Source organism: Neopelma chrysocephalum, unplaced genomic scaffold (assembly GCF_003984885.1).
Source record: "Neopelma chrysocephalum unplaced genomic scaffold, ASM398488v2 Primary Assembly neopelma1_25, whole genome shotgun sequence".
NCBI classification, from domain to species: Eukaryota; Metazoa; Chordata; class Aves; order Passeriformes; family Pipridae; genus Neopelma; species Neopelma chrysocephalum.
This window is the reverse complement of record NW_020897694.1, coordinates 42,216,419-42,231,289: the sequence shown is the minus strand read 5'-3', so window position 1 is coordinate 42,231,289 and position 14,871 is coordinate 42,216,419. Positions and strand designations below refer to the sequence as shown.

At 42.0% G+C, this 14,871-nt stretch overlaps 1 protein-coding gene across 1 annotated transcript; it reads left to right on the top strand.

The window, feature by feature from the left end:
* Positions 1 to 43: 43 nt before the first annotated feature.
* On the top strand, positions 44 to 1,482 carry LOC113963757 (D(4) dopamine receptor-like). Its single transcript, XM_027675197.1, has 3 exons — positions 44 to 161; positions 390 to 712; positions 993 to 1,482. Exons 1-3 carry the CDS (start codon positions 44 to 46, stop codon positions 1,380 to 1,382), a joined length of 831 nt encoding a protein of 276 aa, XP_027530998.1. The 3' UTR covers positions 1,383 to 1,482.
* Positions 1,483 to 14,871: the final 13,389 nt, after the last annotated feature.

The following is a 14,871-nucleotide window of genomic DNA, read 5'->3' as shown; positions in this document are numbered from 1 at the left end:
GTGATGCCCATCGCCGCCCATCGGTACGCGGCGGGGCGCCGGCATGGGTCACCGCAGCCGTCAGGTGCTGCGGACCCGCCCGCCGGAGCTTCCGGGCGCGCGTGTGCGCGGCGGGCGCCCCCTGCACACCCACCCAGCCCCACCCCCGCATACACGCGTGTGTGCGTCACCCGCCCCGCACACGCACGGCCGCTCCGTGCGCGCGTTCCCCCGCGCGCTGTGTCACCCGCGCCCACGCGCTCCCCGCTCCCCGCGGGGCTCCGCCGCTCCCGCCCTGTGCGGCGGGGAAATGCCACCCAGGGAGGGCGCGGGAAGTGTGTGCCGCTGTTCAGTCGTTTTCAATTAAACACATTAATTTATCCGGGCGTTTCGCCGCAGCGGTGAATAAGGGCAACGTCCCCGTTTCCTCTGGAAACGAATCCGGCCCCACTGGGGGAGCGCGGCGGGGCGATCACGAAGCGAGCGGCGGCGGGGGTTAAGCGGCCCCCGGTCTCCCCGCCTCCCTGCTCCCCCTCCCTCCCCGCTTCCCCCTCCTCCTTGCTCCCCCTGCCTCCCCCCGCTGCCGCCGCTCCCGCGCCTTCACCAGCCGTGCGGGGACTCCGCGGGGGGGCGGAGGTGTCTCACTTGTTTACCGGGGACCTGCACGCTCGTCACCAGGCGGGTCGCGCCTCGGGATCAATGGGAGCCTTTCTCTCCCCGCTGTCGGGGGGAGGTGAACGGCGGAGGGGCCCCGGCCGGGGTGGGCGGCAGCAGGGGCAGGGGTCTCCCTAGCCCGCATTTTCCTGTGTGCGGCGGGAGCGGGGGAAGGAAGGGGGAGCGCAGGGGCCCAGGAGGGGGCTGCGGGCGGGGATGCCGGCCTGTCGCCCCACGGTGAGGGCGGTCGCGGCGCCTCATGAAGCGCGCAGCGTGATGCGAGGAGGGCAGCGATAGCAAAAGTCGGGGGATGGAGAGAAGAGGCTGTACTGCAGCCGTCCACCCTGTTCCTAACGCAGCCGCATCCCCGCCCGCCTCGGGAACGGCGAGGGAAGCCTGCCTTTGCACATGCCCAGGAGGAAAACCGAGGCTGGGGTCACGCGAACATCCATCCGTGCCTTCCCGTCTACCCCCTCAGTGCCGTAAGGACAGGCTTTTATTTGTCGTCCTGCGACGAACCTGAAGCAACCGGGTTTGCGTGGAAAAAACAAACAACACAACAACACAAACAAGCAAACAAGATTAAAAAATACGAAAGCAATGCTGCGCCTGCCGCTGCCGTTGTGCGGGGCCGCGGCCGAGCGCTCTCCGTATTCCCGGCGGAGCAGGCGGCGGGGCCGCCCGCAGCCCGCACCGCTGCCGCCGCTCTGCTCCCTCCTGCCCGAAATTCTCCGCGGTTTGGGTCATAATAACCCAATTAGAAATCAACAGCTGTAACTGGGGGGGGGAGGGAGAGGAAGTGTGATTGGAAAAGACCACCTCACTGTAAATACCGGTACGTCGCAATAAAGCAGCTTTTGAAGATAGCTTTTGAAGATAGACCTCTCCCTTCGTCTTACGGGAAAACATTTACATACAAGATAGTAGTTACCTGGGTTTATTAATTTTTTTTTTTTTAAAGACGATAGGGGCGGAGTTAGAGAAGTAATTTGAGATCTGAGGCACTGACCTCTCTGCAGGAGCAAGAAAAGAGTGTAACCTTGGGCAAGGTACCTGTGACCTCTGTGTACCTGTATGAGTCTTCACAGAAAATGATGCTGACAATCTTTACTGTCCTGGTAATGTTCTTTGATTTCTGTATCTGGACAAATGCATAGAAATAGCAATTGTAAATTTAGATGATATGTAATGATTGCATAACAGATCTCAATGAGGACAGTTTCATATGAAAACTCAGGAATAGTTGATTTTCTGGCTGTGGCTGTAGCGGTTCAGACTATCCCCTGTACTCACACTACTGAAGATATACGGAAATTAGGTATCTGAACAATTTCTTGCCACTCTGAGCAATCTGGGTCCATAAACACAAACTTTTGTCTGTAAACACCTTGGGAATTTGGAAAGATTTTTCCAGATGTTTATGAAATATGATTGGTGACCTTGAGTACACATCCTTAGGTCTGAAATGTAAAAAAAAAAAGACTAGTATTAATTCACCTACGTGATATTTTTATATATTTATTCTTGACCATGTGGGCAATACACATTTGATATACTGGCTATAGCAGCAGAACCAGGTTTGCAAATAATTTCTGTGACAAAGGCATTAGGATAGACTAGAATCCAAGGTTGCAGTTTATACTTTTTATTTCTGTATTGGCATTGATATAAGGAGCATCTTTAGTAGCTCATTTTTAGCAGTGGCCAATTCATAACAAGTATTATTTCTTCTATAATTATGTTTGGAGTTTGGTTTTTAATGCATAACTGGGGTACAGAGCACAAGAAGTGTGACTCAACTGTATGTAAAATTCAGGTTAAAAAGTCCTATTGTTTCATGACCAGCACTCTGGAATGAATGACCCCAGTTTACGTAGGTGATCTGTCTTACTCTAAGTTTTCTCAGAATTCCTCTGAAATGCTCTTCAACACTATATCCCTTCTGAAAAATTTTCCCATTCATTTCAATGTAATTACAGGGGCATTTAATTACAATAAATGCACTAACACCACTCGTCCATCCCTGCTCTCAGCTACAGGTACAGCTGCCATGATTCAGCTGTTCCTATCTGTCTTGTAGCATGTTAGCTTTATTTTTCTGAAATAAGTGGTTTTTCAGAGATACAGAGGGCCGTGAATTGGGATGGTTGAGCATAACACACACATCCTTGTTCCACCAAGGAACTTCAGGCAGAACACAGCAGTGGACAGATAGAGGCAGCAGCATCTTCAGTAACTGCAACAGTTCTGCCAGAGGATGTTTGCTTAAATTGCTCTGTAGAATAATTCCATCATGATGAAAGAAAAAATGTTCTTGTTTTACCATCCCATTCCTTTTCTTTTGTCATACCACCCTTCCCCATCTCTATTTCACCACATTTACCAGTTTGAGGTCTTGCCTGGGAATACTTTGCTAATACGCAAAGTAGACCAACCAAATAGTGGTAATAATAGCATCTTTCCTGCCTCCTAAACTATGCCTTTGCCAACATACTATGCTTCAGCCATCTACTTTTTCCTCCAAGAAAAATAAACAATGCTGGGCAATGGTCAGACTTATCAAAATATACTATCTATGTGAGGGGCATCATGTATGTCAGTCATAAAATGTTACTTCTGTCCACCCTAAACTGGCAGAGACATGCATGGAAAATTATTGACCTTGCTTTTGACAATGAAGTTTAGATATAGCAAGTACAGTTTTGCCAGCACAGAGCCCTACTGATTGCACATTTCTCGAAGCACTCGGGGTTCCTTAGCTATATTAAAAAAAAAAAGTGTGATAATGACGTTTATGCATTTATGTATAAATATACTTAAACTTCCTGTTTTCCTTACTGAACTGTGTGGATGGATGCTAAACAGTGGCCTGCAACACTGTTTTTCAAGCCATGAACTTCTCAAGCCATTAGTGAATTTTGGTTGGGAAGACTGTTTGAATAATAGTTAAATGATTGAGTTTACTACTTCTAGGGGCATGCAACTGGATTTAGTTACATGTGGAAGCTTGATTCTACAAGCCTAACACACGCAGTATCCAGTCGGGGGTTTTTTTGTTGTTTGTTCCACACACAGCCCTCTACACTGGGGGGGATTGAAGCATGAGGCCCTATGAATATGTAACTATAATTAAATACTGCCCAGAGACACAGCCAGTTACTCAAAAAACACTTTCTGAGAGACTGGATGCATGAGTAGGTTGAATTTCAAAATTTGTGCCATCCTTTAAAAATATGTTTTTGTTTGTTCTTAGCCTAAATCTCATTTTTAAATATCTTTCAATTTCAGGATAAGAAGTAACAGTTGAAAGGGATGTGTTTGATGTTTGGCTTGGCTGTTGCCTTCTACCTGTTGCCAGGATCACAGAGCTGATGGTAGTGAAGCCATGGGAAAAAAGTGCAGAGAAAGATTACGTGCGTCAGCAACACTTTCTTATACTATCAAGAATACAGTTATCTGTTCCAACAAAACAGAGTGATTTATATTTTGATGTCCTTGAACTTCTGCATAAACAGGTGAAGTCAGTTTATTCCCTGGTACATTTATTTGCATACTTCTGATACAGTGTCATTCTGGTTATATATTTCATAACCTTACTGTAAGAGGACATGAACTCCCATCAACTTCTTTCTCACTACCCTTTCTCAACTCCTTTGAGTGGTAATGTACCATGACTGCCCAGTAGAGAAGTCTGTGTTATTTGGAAGGAAGGACAGACCATCTTTCCAGATAGTTTTACAAAATACTTTGTTGATACTACTTATTTAGTAACTCCTAACAGCTGGCTTTATTCCTCTGTAGCAAGAGTAACACTAAGTTGCCCTTACCCTTAAATTGGGGCTGCCAACTTTTATTTTTCCTCCCCCAGGTCCTGAGTAAACAATTATGGGTGGCTTTGTACATGAGGAAAAGATATTCAGAAAGCATAAATTCTAAAAATACTTCTTTCTTACGTAAAGGTTACTTGCTTCAGTGAGTATCACACCCAAAGATTTCCAGAGAATTACAGGTTAAATAAATAGGAGTTATGGTTATGCAACTTTGGGCATATTCAGTAATTCTTGAAGCTACTACTACTTTTATTAATTATTTGAAATATATTCTGAAATAATGTTGATGTCATTAGCTTGTACATTCTTATATGGGAAGGGAATACAGGAAAATCTGAAGCATGCCTTATTTCCAGTTCATTATTTTTTGACTAAGCGTTGGATGTTTTTTTGCATTTGGATCATTTCTTCCTCAAAATTCGTTTCTCAAGCGGCAGGTTCAAAACCCCGCAGCCCACAGGCAGGCCGATACACTGGCGGTATTTTGGAGAAAACCTTGAGCAAAGTTCCCGTGGTCTGAACAGGGAGACAGTTCTTCCTGTGGCAGGTGAGCGCAGAAAAAGGCCAGTTTGGGAACAGGTCTGGATGCAGCAGCGTGTACCCAGGCCGGCCGATGCTCCGGGCTGCCGGTGTGGCGTCCCCGGAGCAGCCCCCCGGCCCCTCCCGCCGTCCGTCGCGGGGGCTCCGCGCCTTCGCTGCCTCCTGTTTGCCGCGGAAATCACTGCCTTTGGTAAAGCTCCCAGGAGCGAGCCTGGGCGGAGGGCTGGGGGCGTGCGGGGGGTGTGGACCAGCTCCTGCCCCCCTCCCGCCCCTCCGCTGCGAAAAATTACGCACTGGGGGCTGAGATGCGTCAGCGCGTCGCTATCATCAGGACTTTCTTCCTGGAACATCTATTTTTGTTGGTGCGGGTTTTATTTTGGTTCGGCTTTTGTGTGTGAACGTTTCTTGTATTGTTGGGGTTGGTTCGCCCCCATTCCCGCCTCCCAAACGCGCCGGCGGCAATGGCGCAGCCGCAGCGCTCCCGGGGGGGAGGAAGCCCCGGGACGCCCCTCGCCCCACCGCGGGGCGGGCGCCGCGCCGGTGCTGCCCCCCCGATGGCGGCACCGCGACAGCGCAGCGCGGGGGCACCGCGGGGGCCCTTCCGCAGCACCAACAGGCAGCTTTTAAAATGGAGGAGGGCTGTTGTTGTTTTCTGTTTGGGTTTAGTTTTGTTTCGTTTTCTTCTTTTCTTTCCTTCCTTCTGGAGTGATCGCTAATACAAAAAATATAGTTATTGAAAGAAAAAAGCCCTCTCCTAGGAAAAGAAAAAAGAAAAGAAAAAGTCTTCATGAAGCAACAGACTATTTTCAAATGATAGTTGAAGTCGATACCCCTCTTGCATCAGAAAGGAACACATAAATATCTAAAGTAATTGAAAACAGAGCCTTTTTTTTTGTTTTTATTTGTTTTTTTTTTAAATAAAGAAGTTTTGTAATGTACTTTTCTGACCTATATAGATAGCCAAGATCTAGAACCCTTTAGGGCATTTCTCTCCAAGAAGAGAACGGATGATAGAATTCAATATTTCTTTGATGCAATATTTACAGAAAATTTGTGAAGGCTTATTTGCCCAAACACCCCAGCACTCCAACAGAAGAGGGCTTGTTTGTTTTGTTCATTTGTTTCCTGCTTTTTTCAATTCAGTTTCTTTCCAGGTAGATTTCTTTTTGAAAACCTATTTGTTTACTTTTTTTCTTTAGGCAGGTTATTCCAGCCTCTTTTTCCTGTTTGTTTCCTACTGCTCTTGCAGGCTGTTCTCCAGCAAAACCATCCCAGGCATTCAGCTTTCCCCTCTGCCTTACAATTCATTTGGCTATTTGCCTTTATTTCAGATGGCCTTTGCACTTGCTTTAGGTAGTAGCTCTTTTTCCTCTAGATTTTTTTTTCTTTAAAAAACTTCAGAATGGACTTCCTCCCTCATTTATCTTGACATCAGGATAATTTTCCTAACAGCAGGAGTAATGCAGTCCTGGAGTAGACTGTCAAGAGATTTTTTTAGTCCCTATCACTGGAGCATTTTAAGCTGTGTGAATATTTCTCAGGAATGACACAGGTACAGTTGTCCTGACTCAGGGCAGTGTGATAGCCTAGATGATCTCATGTTTACTTCCAGTCCTGTTTTATTGGATTTCTGTGATATATACACCTTATAAATAGCCCCAGGATTATTACTGCCAAAAGAGAAAAAATCCAATCTTCTCTTCCTCTCTCTTTTTTTTTCTTTTCTTTTTCTATCTACTTAATTGATTGTGCAAAATAAAGAGTATAAAACTGTGATTATGAATCATCACTTACTCTTCCTGTTTGGGATATGCTATTGGTGCAATTCTTACTTGTGCAAGACATTTGCTGATCTCAAGACCACTGGGAAGATGAAGAGACATTTGGGGAAATAGAGCCACTACAAAGGAAAATCTTGCCTGCTTTTCTCAGTGTACCCCTTCAGAGGAAGTTTTATGGGAATAAAGTAAGGAAGGCTTGCCCTCAGAATGGGCTGACTGCTTTCAAGGAGAATTATCATCTATCTGCATTATTTAGACAGCTTCTGGGAAACTCACTACAGCCTCAGGCTTCCATTGTGCTAGACATTGTGTAGATGGGTAATTAATGGTGGACTTTCTTCTGTTTTGTAATGTATATATTGTACATATGCAATGAGTTGAGGAAGATTGCTGAAGTGAGGAGTCAAATGAGAGACAGGCAATTCTGCAGTCCCATGAATGGTGTGGCTGACAAGCAGCAGCTTCACCTTACCAGTTACCTAACTGAAGGATGCTGCAGGCATGCTCAGCCTGTGAAGAACTAAAAAGTGCCAGCCTTCTGTATTTTGGTGGGCTCATCTGCATGGGCGAAGCACAAAAGGCAACACGTGTGCTGAAAGAAGAGGTGGAGGATCTTTTTAAATATATTTTTGGAAGCATATTTTTTCAGACTTGCAGCTTAGGTGCAAGTCTGGCAGAGTTCAAGAAGCATTTGGACAATACTCTCAGGCACTTGGTGTGACTCTTGGGGGTTGGTCCTGTGCTGGGCTAAGGGTTGGACTCGATGATCCTTGTGAGTCCCTTCCAACTCGACATATTATGTGAACTATTAATTTCAGAATGACCAAGCATCACAACAAGATGAGTACAAAACTATTGGCACTAGAAATGTATGCAGTTTCATGTGCCTATGAGAGAGGTTGAATAAAACTTTCTCCCAAGTTTTGGGCATCATGGTTGAAACACCCTACCCATGGTACAGTCTCTGTTATGGTTTGTGGGGCAGAAGAAAGAGGAGTGGGCATCTCCAAGGTCCTTGTTTTATCAATTACTACCATGGTAGGAGGCAATTTGCATGTCTAATAATAACTTGCTAAAAATAATTACTGTTAAGTAAGTCCCACCAAAAAAAAAAGATTCACGCCTGTTCTGCCAAGTGCTCATGAACACAAAATAAAATGATTACTTAATATTTCTAAAATATTTGTGTGAACATGACATGTTCATTACTAAAATGGGAAACCACAAAATGAAATACAATTGAATAGTGTGCTTTTAGTTAAACAGCTGATTAAGCAAAGAAACAGTATATGTAACAGAAGAGAATGAGGTAATCGTGGCAAATGAACATGTTTTTAATGTCACCTGTTGTGTTTAATCATACAATAAGGGAATGTTTCTGGATGCCTCACTTAATTCCTACACAATTCTCTTTTGAGAGACTCTTTGCTCACTTGTAAAAATTTTCAAGGTTACAGAAGTAGATTTTTTAAAGATTAATAACTCCAAACTCAGATCTTGCAAGAGCTGCTGTCATCTCTTGAGTGTGGCTGGTATGGAAGTGGATCAGTGAGCTAAGATTCAGTCCACCACCTTGCAGTGACTAAACCAAAGCAAGCCCTTTCTTCAGCTGGAGTTTTTTAAGGACCTGGAAGATGCCTCAGAAATGAACCCTTCTAGGGGTATCTTTTTCTTACACCCTCCAGTGAGCTGAAAAGACCTTTCGTTTCTGGTACAGAGTGTTCTGAGTTTGTCTGCTAACAAAAACTTCTGTCCCAACAAACTTAGACTGGGTGAGAGATCCCTGGGCTACACTGTGGTTTGGCCTTTGGTTTACCCTTGCCAACCTATGTATTTACAGAAGTTTCCTCTGCAACTATTTCCTAAAAAGGTGTCCCTTTTTGTAACAAAATTACCTTTTCTATTTTGTTTAGGACTGGGACAAGCACAACAAATGTGTTAAACATGTAACTATCACAGCAGTATAAATTACACAGATACAATTTATTGATTGTGGAAAGAGCAGATAATTTTCAAGTCAATGGTTGGCTGTCAAGTTGTTAATTGATCATTTGCTGAAAAATGCCCATGGGTAAGTGATCTTGATATTCTTGCAGGATAATCAAGTTTAAAAAAAAACAGTTGTCTGCCACCCTACTGTGTTGGCTATATTTAAAGAAATACCTACAAGATAAAAATCAGAGTCCTCAAAGCATTCACACTCAGACATCCTTACATTACCAATCCTTTAGGCTGGTAATATAATGACTTGTTGATTTAGTGGAAAAAACCAAAGTAGGTTTTCCTGTTTCTCACTTTTGAAGGCTGTCTATAATTAATTAATTTTTGTTTGCTTTTTCCATGTGCAGGTTCAACTTTGTAACCACATGCATACAAACATCAAATTAATGTATTACTTTAAACAGATATCTTGCCTCCACTGGGATTTTAATGTTTTGAAAAATCTCAAAATCTCACAAAGCATTTACTGAATCCCAGAGTGAATAAGGTTGGAAGGGACCACTAGAGGTCATCTAGTCCAACCTCCTGGTTCAGGCAAGGTCCCCTTGAGAATGTTGCTCAAGATTGTACCCAGATGGCTCATGAATATCTCCAGGGAAGGAGACTCCACAACCTCTCTGGGCAACCTGATCCAGTACTTGGTCACCTGCACAGTAAAGAAATTCTTCCCTATTTTCAGGTGGAACTTCCTGTGTTTCAATTCCCTCTGAATTGTTTTAGCAAGACTCGGGAGCACACGTAATTGGCAAGGCTCCATTTTATCTGAGAATGACCCCACAGAACTGGCAATATTTTGTCTCAAGTTTCAAATTAATTTCTGTCCCTCATTATAACATTGTAGTGCTGAATAGACCAGGGGTATTTTACAGAAATGCAGCAGTTGTACTCTGCATTTCTGGAAGAGATCACAATCCACAAGACCTATTTTCTCTCAACAAGCCCATTCTGTTATTTTTTTTTTGATAAATGTTATACTTTTTTGTAGGCTTAATGAGTCACTTAAGAATAGATATTCACAATTTAAGTTGCGTTTGTTACAGCAGCATGGATTTTAAAGCCAACTGTAGAGAGTTCAGTGATTTGATATCCTCTGCAGCATGAACAACTTGTGATCAAACTAAATTATGATATTTAAGTCTTTCTATGCAAGTCTTGAGTGTCTATTAAGTTATATCCATAAGTGATGGAATAAGTGAAGAGGTGCTGTAAAGTCAGATGAGTTTATTGTCCCTGAATATTTAGTGAGGTGGTGGTCATATCAACTAAACACAGGTATCCAGAAGTTGTATACTAATGTATACTAATGCATTTTAGCCTCTAGAGTTCCTCCAAAGTAATGAAGGGAGAGTTATTAATCCTTTCTTCAGCTAGGTCTGAAGTCTATCAGTCAGTATGGTGAATCTGGGTTTATGTGCCTCTTAATAATGGAGGAGATAATATGTAGCCATATGATGTAGGTGTTGATTTGTACAATTACAACTACTAATTCAATTTTTTTTTTACAAATAATTGAGACATTAACTTTGTACCAGGAAGTTTATGTCCATCCCCTCTCATCATGCCACACTTCACATCACCTTCATTCCAGTAAGGGCATCTTTAGAGCTCCTGAAGCATAAAACCCTGATGCCAGCATGGACTCGACATTGTGTGCTCTGCTCATTTAACAAAAACATTCAAATTATTTTGAAAGAAGTATTCAAGATATGCTTAATATCTCTTATATTCATTTGTATGCAGTTTTGGTATCAACAGTCAAAATACAATGGCTTAAAAAAGGTATGACATATTTCCATTAGAAAATAACCGTCCTCCATTTGCCATAGAGGGACTCTAGAGAACTAGCTTACACTTATCCCCTCTCTTTTACATGGCCAAGATGAATATATGCATTTGATTACTTGCCTGCCTGGATACAATGTGACCACTTTGGAATTTATTGGAAATCTTCAGGAAACATTTTAGGCATTATGGGGCACAACACTGATGATTTTTCTGAAAATCAGAAAACTGGAAGACATTTGGACTTTAAGGTAACTCATTGCTCTCCAAGTGCTATGTGACAGCTGTGGGACAGATGCTTAGCCAGCAAGGGAAGCCAGGGGAGAGCAAAATATAGACATTTCATTTTTTCCCTCTCCCTCCTCACAAATGGTTTGTCGATGATGGTAGAGAAGGAAGGAAGACACCAGCTGTTGGGTCATTGTTTTAGAAAGGGTAGAATTGCAGGCTATTTAGAAGAAGAATTAAAAACAGAAGCCCAAAATATCCTTGATGGTGAAGATGCTGAGGGGCAGGGATGTTGTTCATCAGTGCTTTATTTATAACCTATCCATTTTATCTCTCTTCATCTTTATTGATCTTCACATTCCATATGAGTATCAGCAGCTATTAGATTAGGTAATTTTTTTGACTCCTGATATCAGTCCTGCCCCAGATTTGTCCCTCAGTTCCCAGTCTGTCAAATCTCATGCATCAGCTATGAGATTTGTACTCTTGCTCCTGCCCGACACTTCTCTCCGTTTGATCCACATTGCACCCATTTTTGCTGCAGGCTCTTCTGGTCCATGAATTGATATACTAGATGCAGCTTATTGACAAACCCCTGCTTTTACTGGTCACATATAGGATCATGTGTCAGATCAGAGAGGAAAGTCTGCAGGACGGTAAGGTAGTAAGTCACCAAAGATACTTTGCACCCTTAAGTGTGTGAGGTACATGCCTGTGTTGCAGGGCAGCAGCCTCACAACATGACCTGATGCACCAGTTTGATTGCCCATCACATCATCAGCCATTACTTCTGTCTTATCCACAGACACTGAGTAATACCAAGAGATATGCATCTCCCCACTTTTTTCTCTTCAGCTTCACCTCTGCTTCCCTACAGCGGCCTACCTAGCTCTACCAGGTTGCCAAACCCCAAGCAGTTTCTTCAAACTTCAGGTTGGGCTCCATACAGAAATGAAATCTAAACATTGAGTGGCCCCTTTTCCTGCTTCATGGTTTCTATCTGAAACCCTGGCCCTGGAGTTTGGAGAAGACTAAGAGATTTGGAGAAGACTAAGAGATCAGAGTCCTGTGGCTGGCTGCATGCAATCTCATATAGCTTCTCAGGTCAGAATCAAACTTCATTTGTATATGCGTTCCCCTTTCTGAACAACAAGAGTGAGGCAGGACCTAAAGAGAGTCTTTATCATCTTTCCATTTTGAATTATACCAGAAAGGAAAAAAAGGAGTGGAAAATTAGTGTCTTTCTCTGGTGCTCCTGGAGAAGGGAGACTGGAGGAAGAGGGTTAACTGGGGATGGTGTGTATATGTATGTGCAACAGACAGCTCTGTCCTTCCATGCCAATGATGACTGCCCAGGGAGGGAGCAGGGGAGCATTCCAACTCTTACACAGCAAATCCCTGGGGACCAAGGGACAGGAAAATAAGGAGTGGACACTGTCAGTACAGGTTTCCCATGAAAAATCTCAAAAAATTTCACCACTGCCTCAAGCTTTTGTATTCACTCTGAGACTTGTTTTGTGCTTACTAAAATAAAATAAAAAAAAAACAAACAAACAAAAAAAAAAACCACAAAAACAAAACAGAAAGACCACAAAGGCTAGCAAAGTTGTGCAATCTTATTTACAAATAACATAGCCAAAGCCTTGTTTCCCTAAACACAACAAGGAAAAACTCCCTGCTGTTCTACTGTGCCTTATTTATGCAGATGGGCATAACCCCTGCTAAACGTTTCTTCATCTGCTGTGTTTGCAATATCCCAGAGAAATTGCTTTGTTTGTATAGTCCAAAACAGAGTAATATGTGTTTGTAGGGTGGTAGCTCTCATTGCTTCTGCTGTTCTCTATGGAGAGCTTAATTTGGTCTAACCACCGTACCTATAAGAAGACCAGCTCTCACCCCTTCCAGAGTAAAACTGCGGATCACATTAACTAATTGTATGCTATTTTACACTAAAAAATTGACCAAAAAACATTGGCTATCCGTTTTTTAGATCCATGACACTCAGTCCTGTAAGTCTAATCTCCATGTCCTCCTCTGAAAAGAGTTTTTAATCATCAATATTTATACCCATATCATTTCTACTTAGCTACAGAGTTGTCTGAATCTCTTTCTGTTTGTAATCTGTCCTCATAATTTCTCTCCTTTTGTCATTTGCATAATTTAGAGTTATTACTACAGTTTAGTTTATGGATCTTTTTTTCTCATGCCATAGGTAAAGGTTTTGAATAACAGCGTCTAAGACATAAAAGGATCTTTGCAGCAGCACACTGGCAATACTCAGTAAGTCTTAGTTAACAAGTATACATTGAATTTCTGAGTTATATGGTTTAGTCTCATTTATTATATGTTGTCCTGGTTTTGTTCTGGTGTAACATTTAATCAGAGTGTCATGTGGTATCAATGCTTAACGGAAGTCTTAAAGACATTGTTTTGTCAACATAGTTACTTTTATTAAACAAATAAAATAATCAGAATTCTTATCTCATAAAAGTATTATGCAGTTTGTTTAACTTAACCTGTTTTGCATAAAGTCATGTTGACTGGCAGTAATTATGTTACCATTTTCTATTTCCTTATGAACAGAGTCCCATATCAGCTGTTCCATTCTTTCATATGGAACCAAGGTCAAGTTAACTCATCTACAGTTACCCTGGTCATCCTGTTTACATTGTTGAAATATCAACACGGCATTAGATTTTTCCAGGCCTTTTGGACTTCTCCAGTATGCCAAAGCTTTTTGCCAATGCACAGCAGTACAAATTCTTTTTAAAAGCTTTTAATCAAGTTATCTAGTCCTGCCAATTAAAACAATTAATAGATGTTCTTTACCATCTGCTTTGGAGAATGTCAGAATACATGATAGTTTGGCAATGCAGACTCTATTTTTCTTTCTAAATGCAAAACAGAAGTATTCAATGAAGGTTTTTTCTTTTCCATGGCTAGTGATGGAAGTACGTCAGCACTAAGATTTCTGTTATGCTAAGTAGTCTTTCAGAAAATCAGAATAAAATAAGGACATGTTCTTATTGGCTTTGTATTTACATTTTTTCATAGATATATTTAGTTTGCATACCAATATACTGCATGTGTTAATGTATGAAACTACAACTATTAACTATTATTGCCTTTTAATCCTTCTATTAGCACATATATATATACATGTATGTATATATATGCTAAGATACTGATGTACCACTACATACACTAATTGTAATACACATACTAATCAACAATGAATTCCGTGTGCACATCTTAAATTGGATCACTGCTATGTACTTCTTGGCATGTGTTAGTTTTAAGTTTAGTGAGCAATCACTTTCACAAGTCAGAATGAAGGATAACGCAGTATTATAACATGCTTTCCTTTGTGGTAGAGATTTCAATCTTTAAGTTTTATAGGATCTAGGTCATTGCAGGGAGTGTGGAAAAAGAGCTTTAGCACATATCATTCTATTAGTAGCCCTTTTTTTTAGAGAGGCAGTGTTTCTTTCTTTATAGCTATTTATTCTTGGTCACAAAAGTTACATGGGGTGGAAATCATCTCACCTTACTTGATAACATAGATAACCACATCTAAGTGAGTGATTCCCTAGGGTGACCATGCCTCTGTCCACAGAGAAAATCAGACATTTTAGAGCTCAATGAACCTGACCTATTTTAGATGCCTACATTAGGACGGTATGAATCATGCCTTAAAGTGCTTTTTCTCTCTTTCTTTTTCCATTTTCCCCCCACAGACAATAAAAGGAGCTCATGGTGGTTAGTCCTGATCCAGTTCTTTTGCACACCAGACTTCTACATCTGCCCATCCATACTGCATTTTTCTTTCACTGAAAAAATAGTTTGTTATATAATCATGAGGAAAAGAAGCAGCTGAGCCTCAGAATTTTCAAGATACAAAAATTATTTAAAACTATTCATTTTCTATATCAACTTTGGAGTTGAACACTGGAGTGTCTCAATGTACAGGAAGGACCTCAGTCCCACTTATGCAAAACAACTTTTAAATGAAGTCTGCTGAACAGCCCTTCATCATTGTTACCTTTCTCTCCCATTCTACCATTTACCTCAGAGTC

Excerpts from the sequence above, each read along its gene's own strand:
- LOC113963757 (XM_027675197.1), top strand. The coding sequence starts at position 44 with ATGGGTCACCGCAGCCGTCAGGTGCTGCGGACCCGCCCGCCGGAGCTT. Across the intron at positions 162-389 it reads ACCCCCGCATACACGCGTGT|GGCAACGTCCCCGTTTCCTC; the intron begins GTGCGTCACCCG and ends GCGGTGAATAAG. Across the intron at positions 713-992 it reads CTCCCCGCTGTCGGGGGGAG|CCGCATCCCCGCCCGCCTCG; the intron begins GTGAACGGCGGA and ends TTCCTAACGCAG.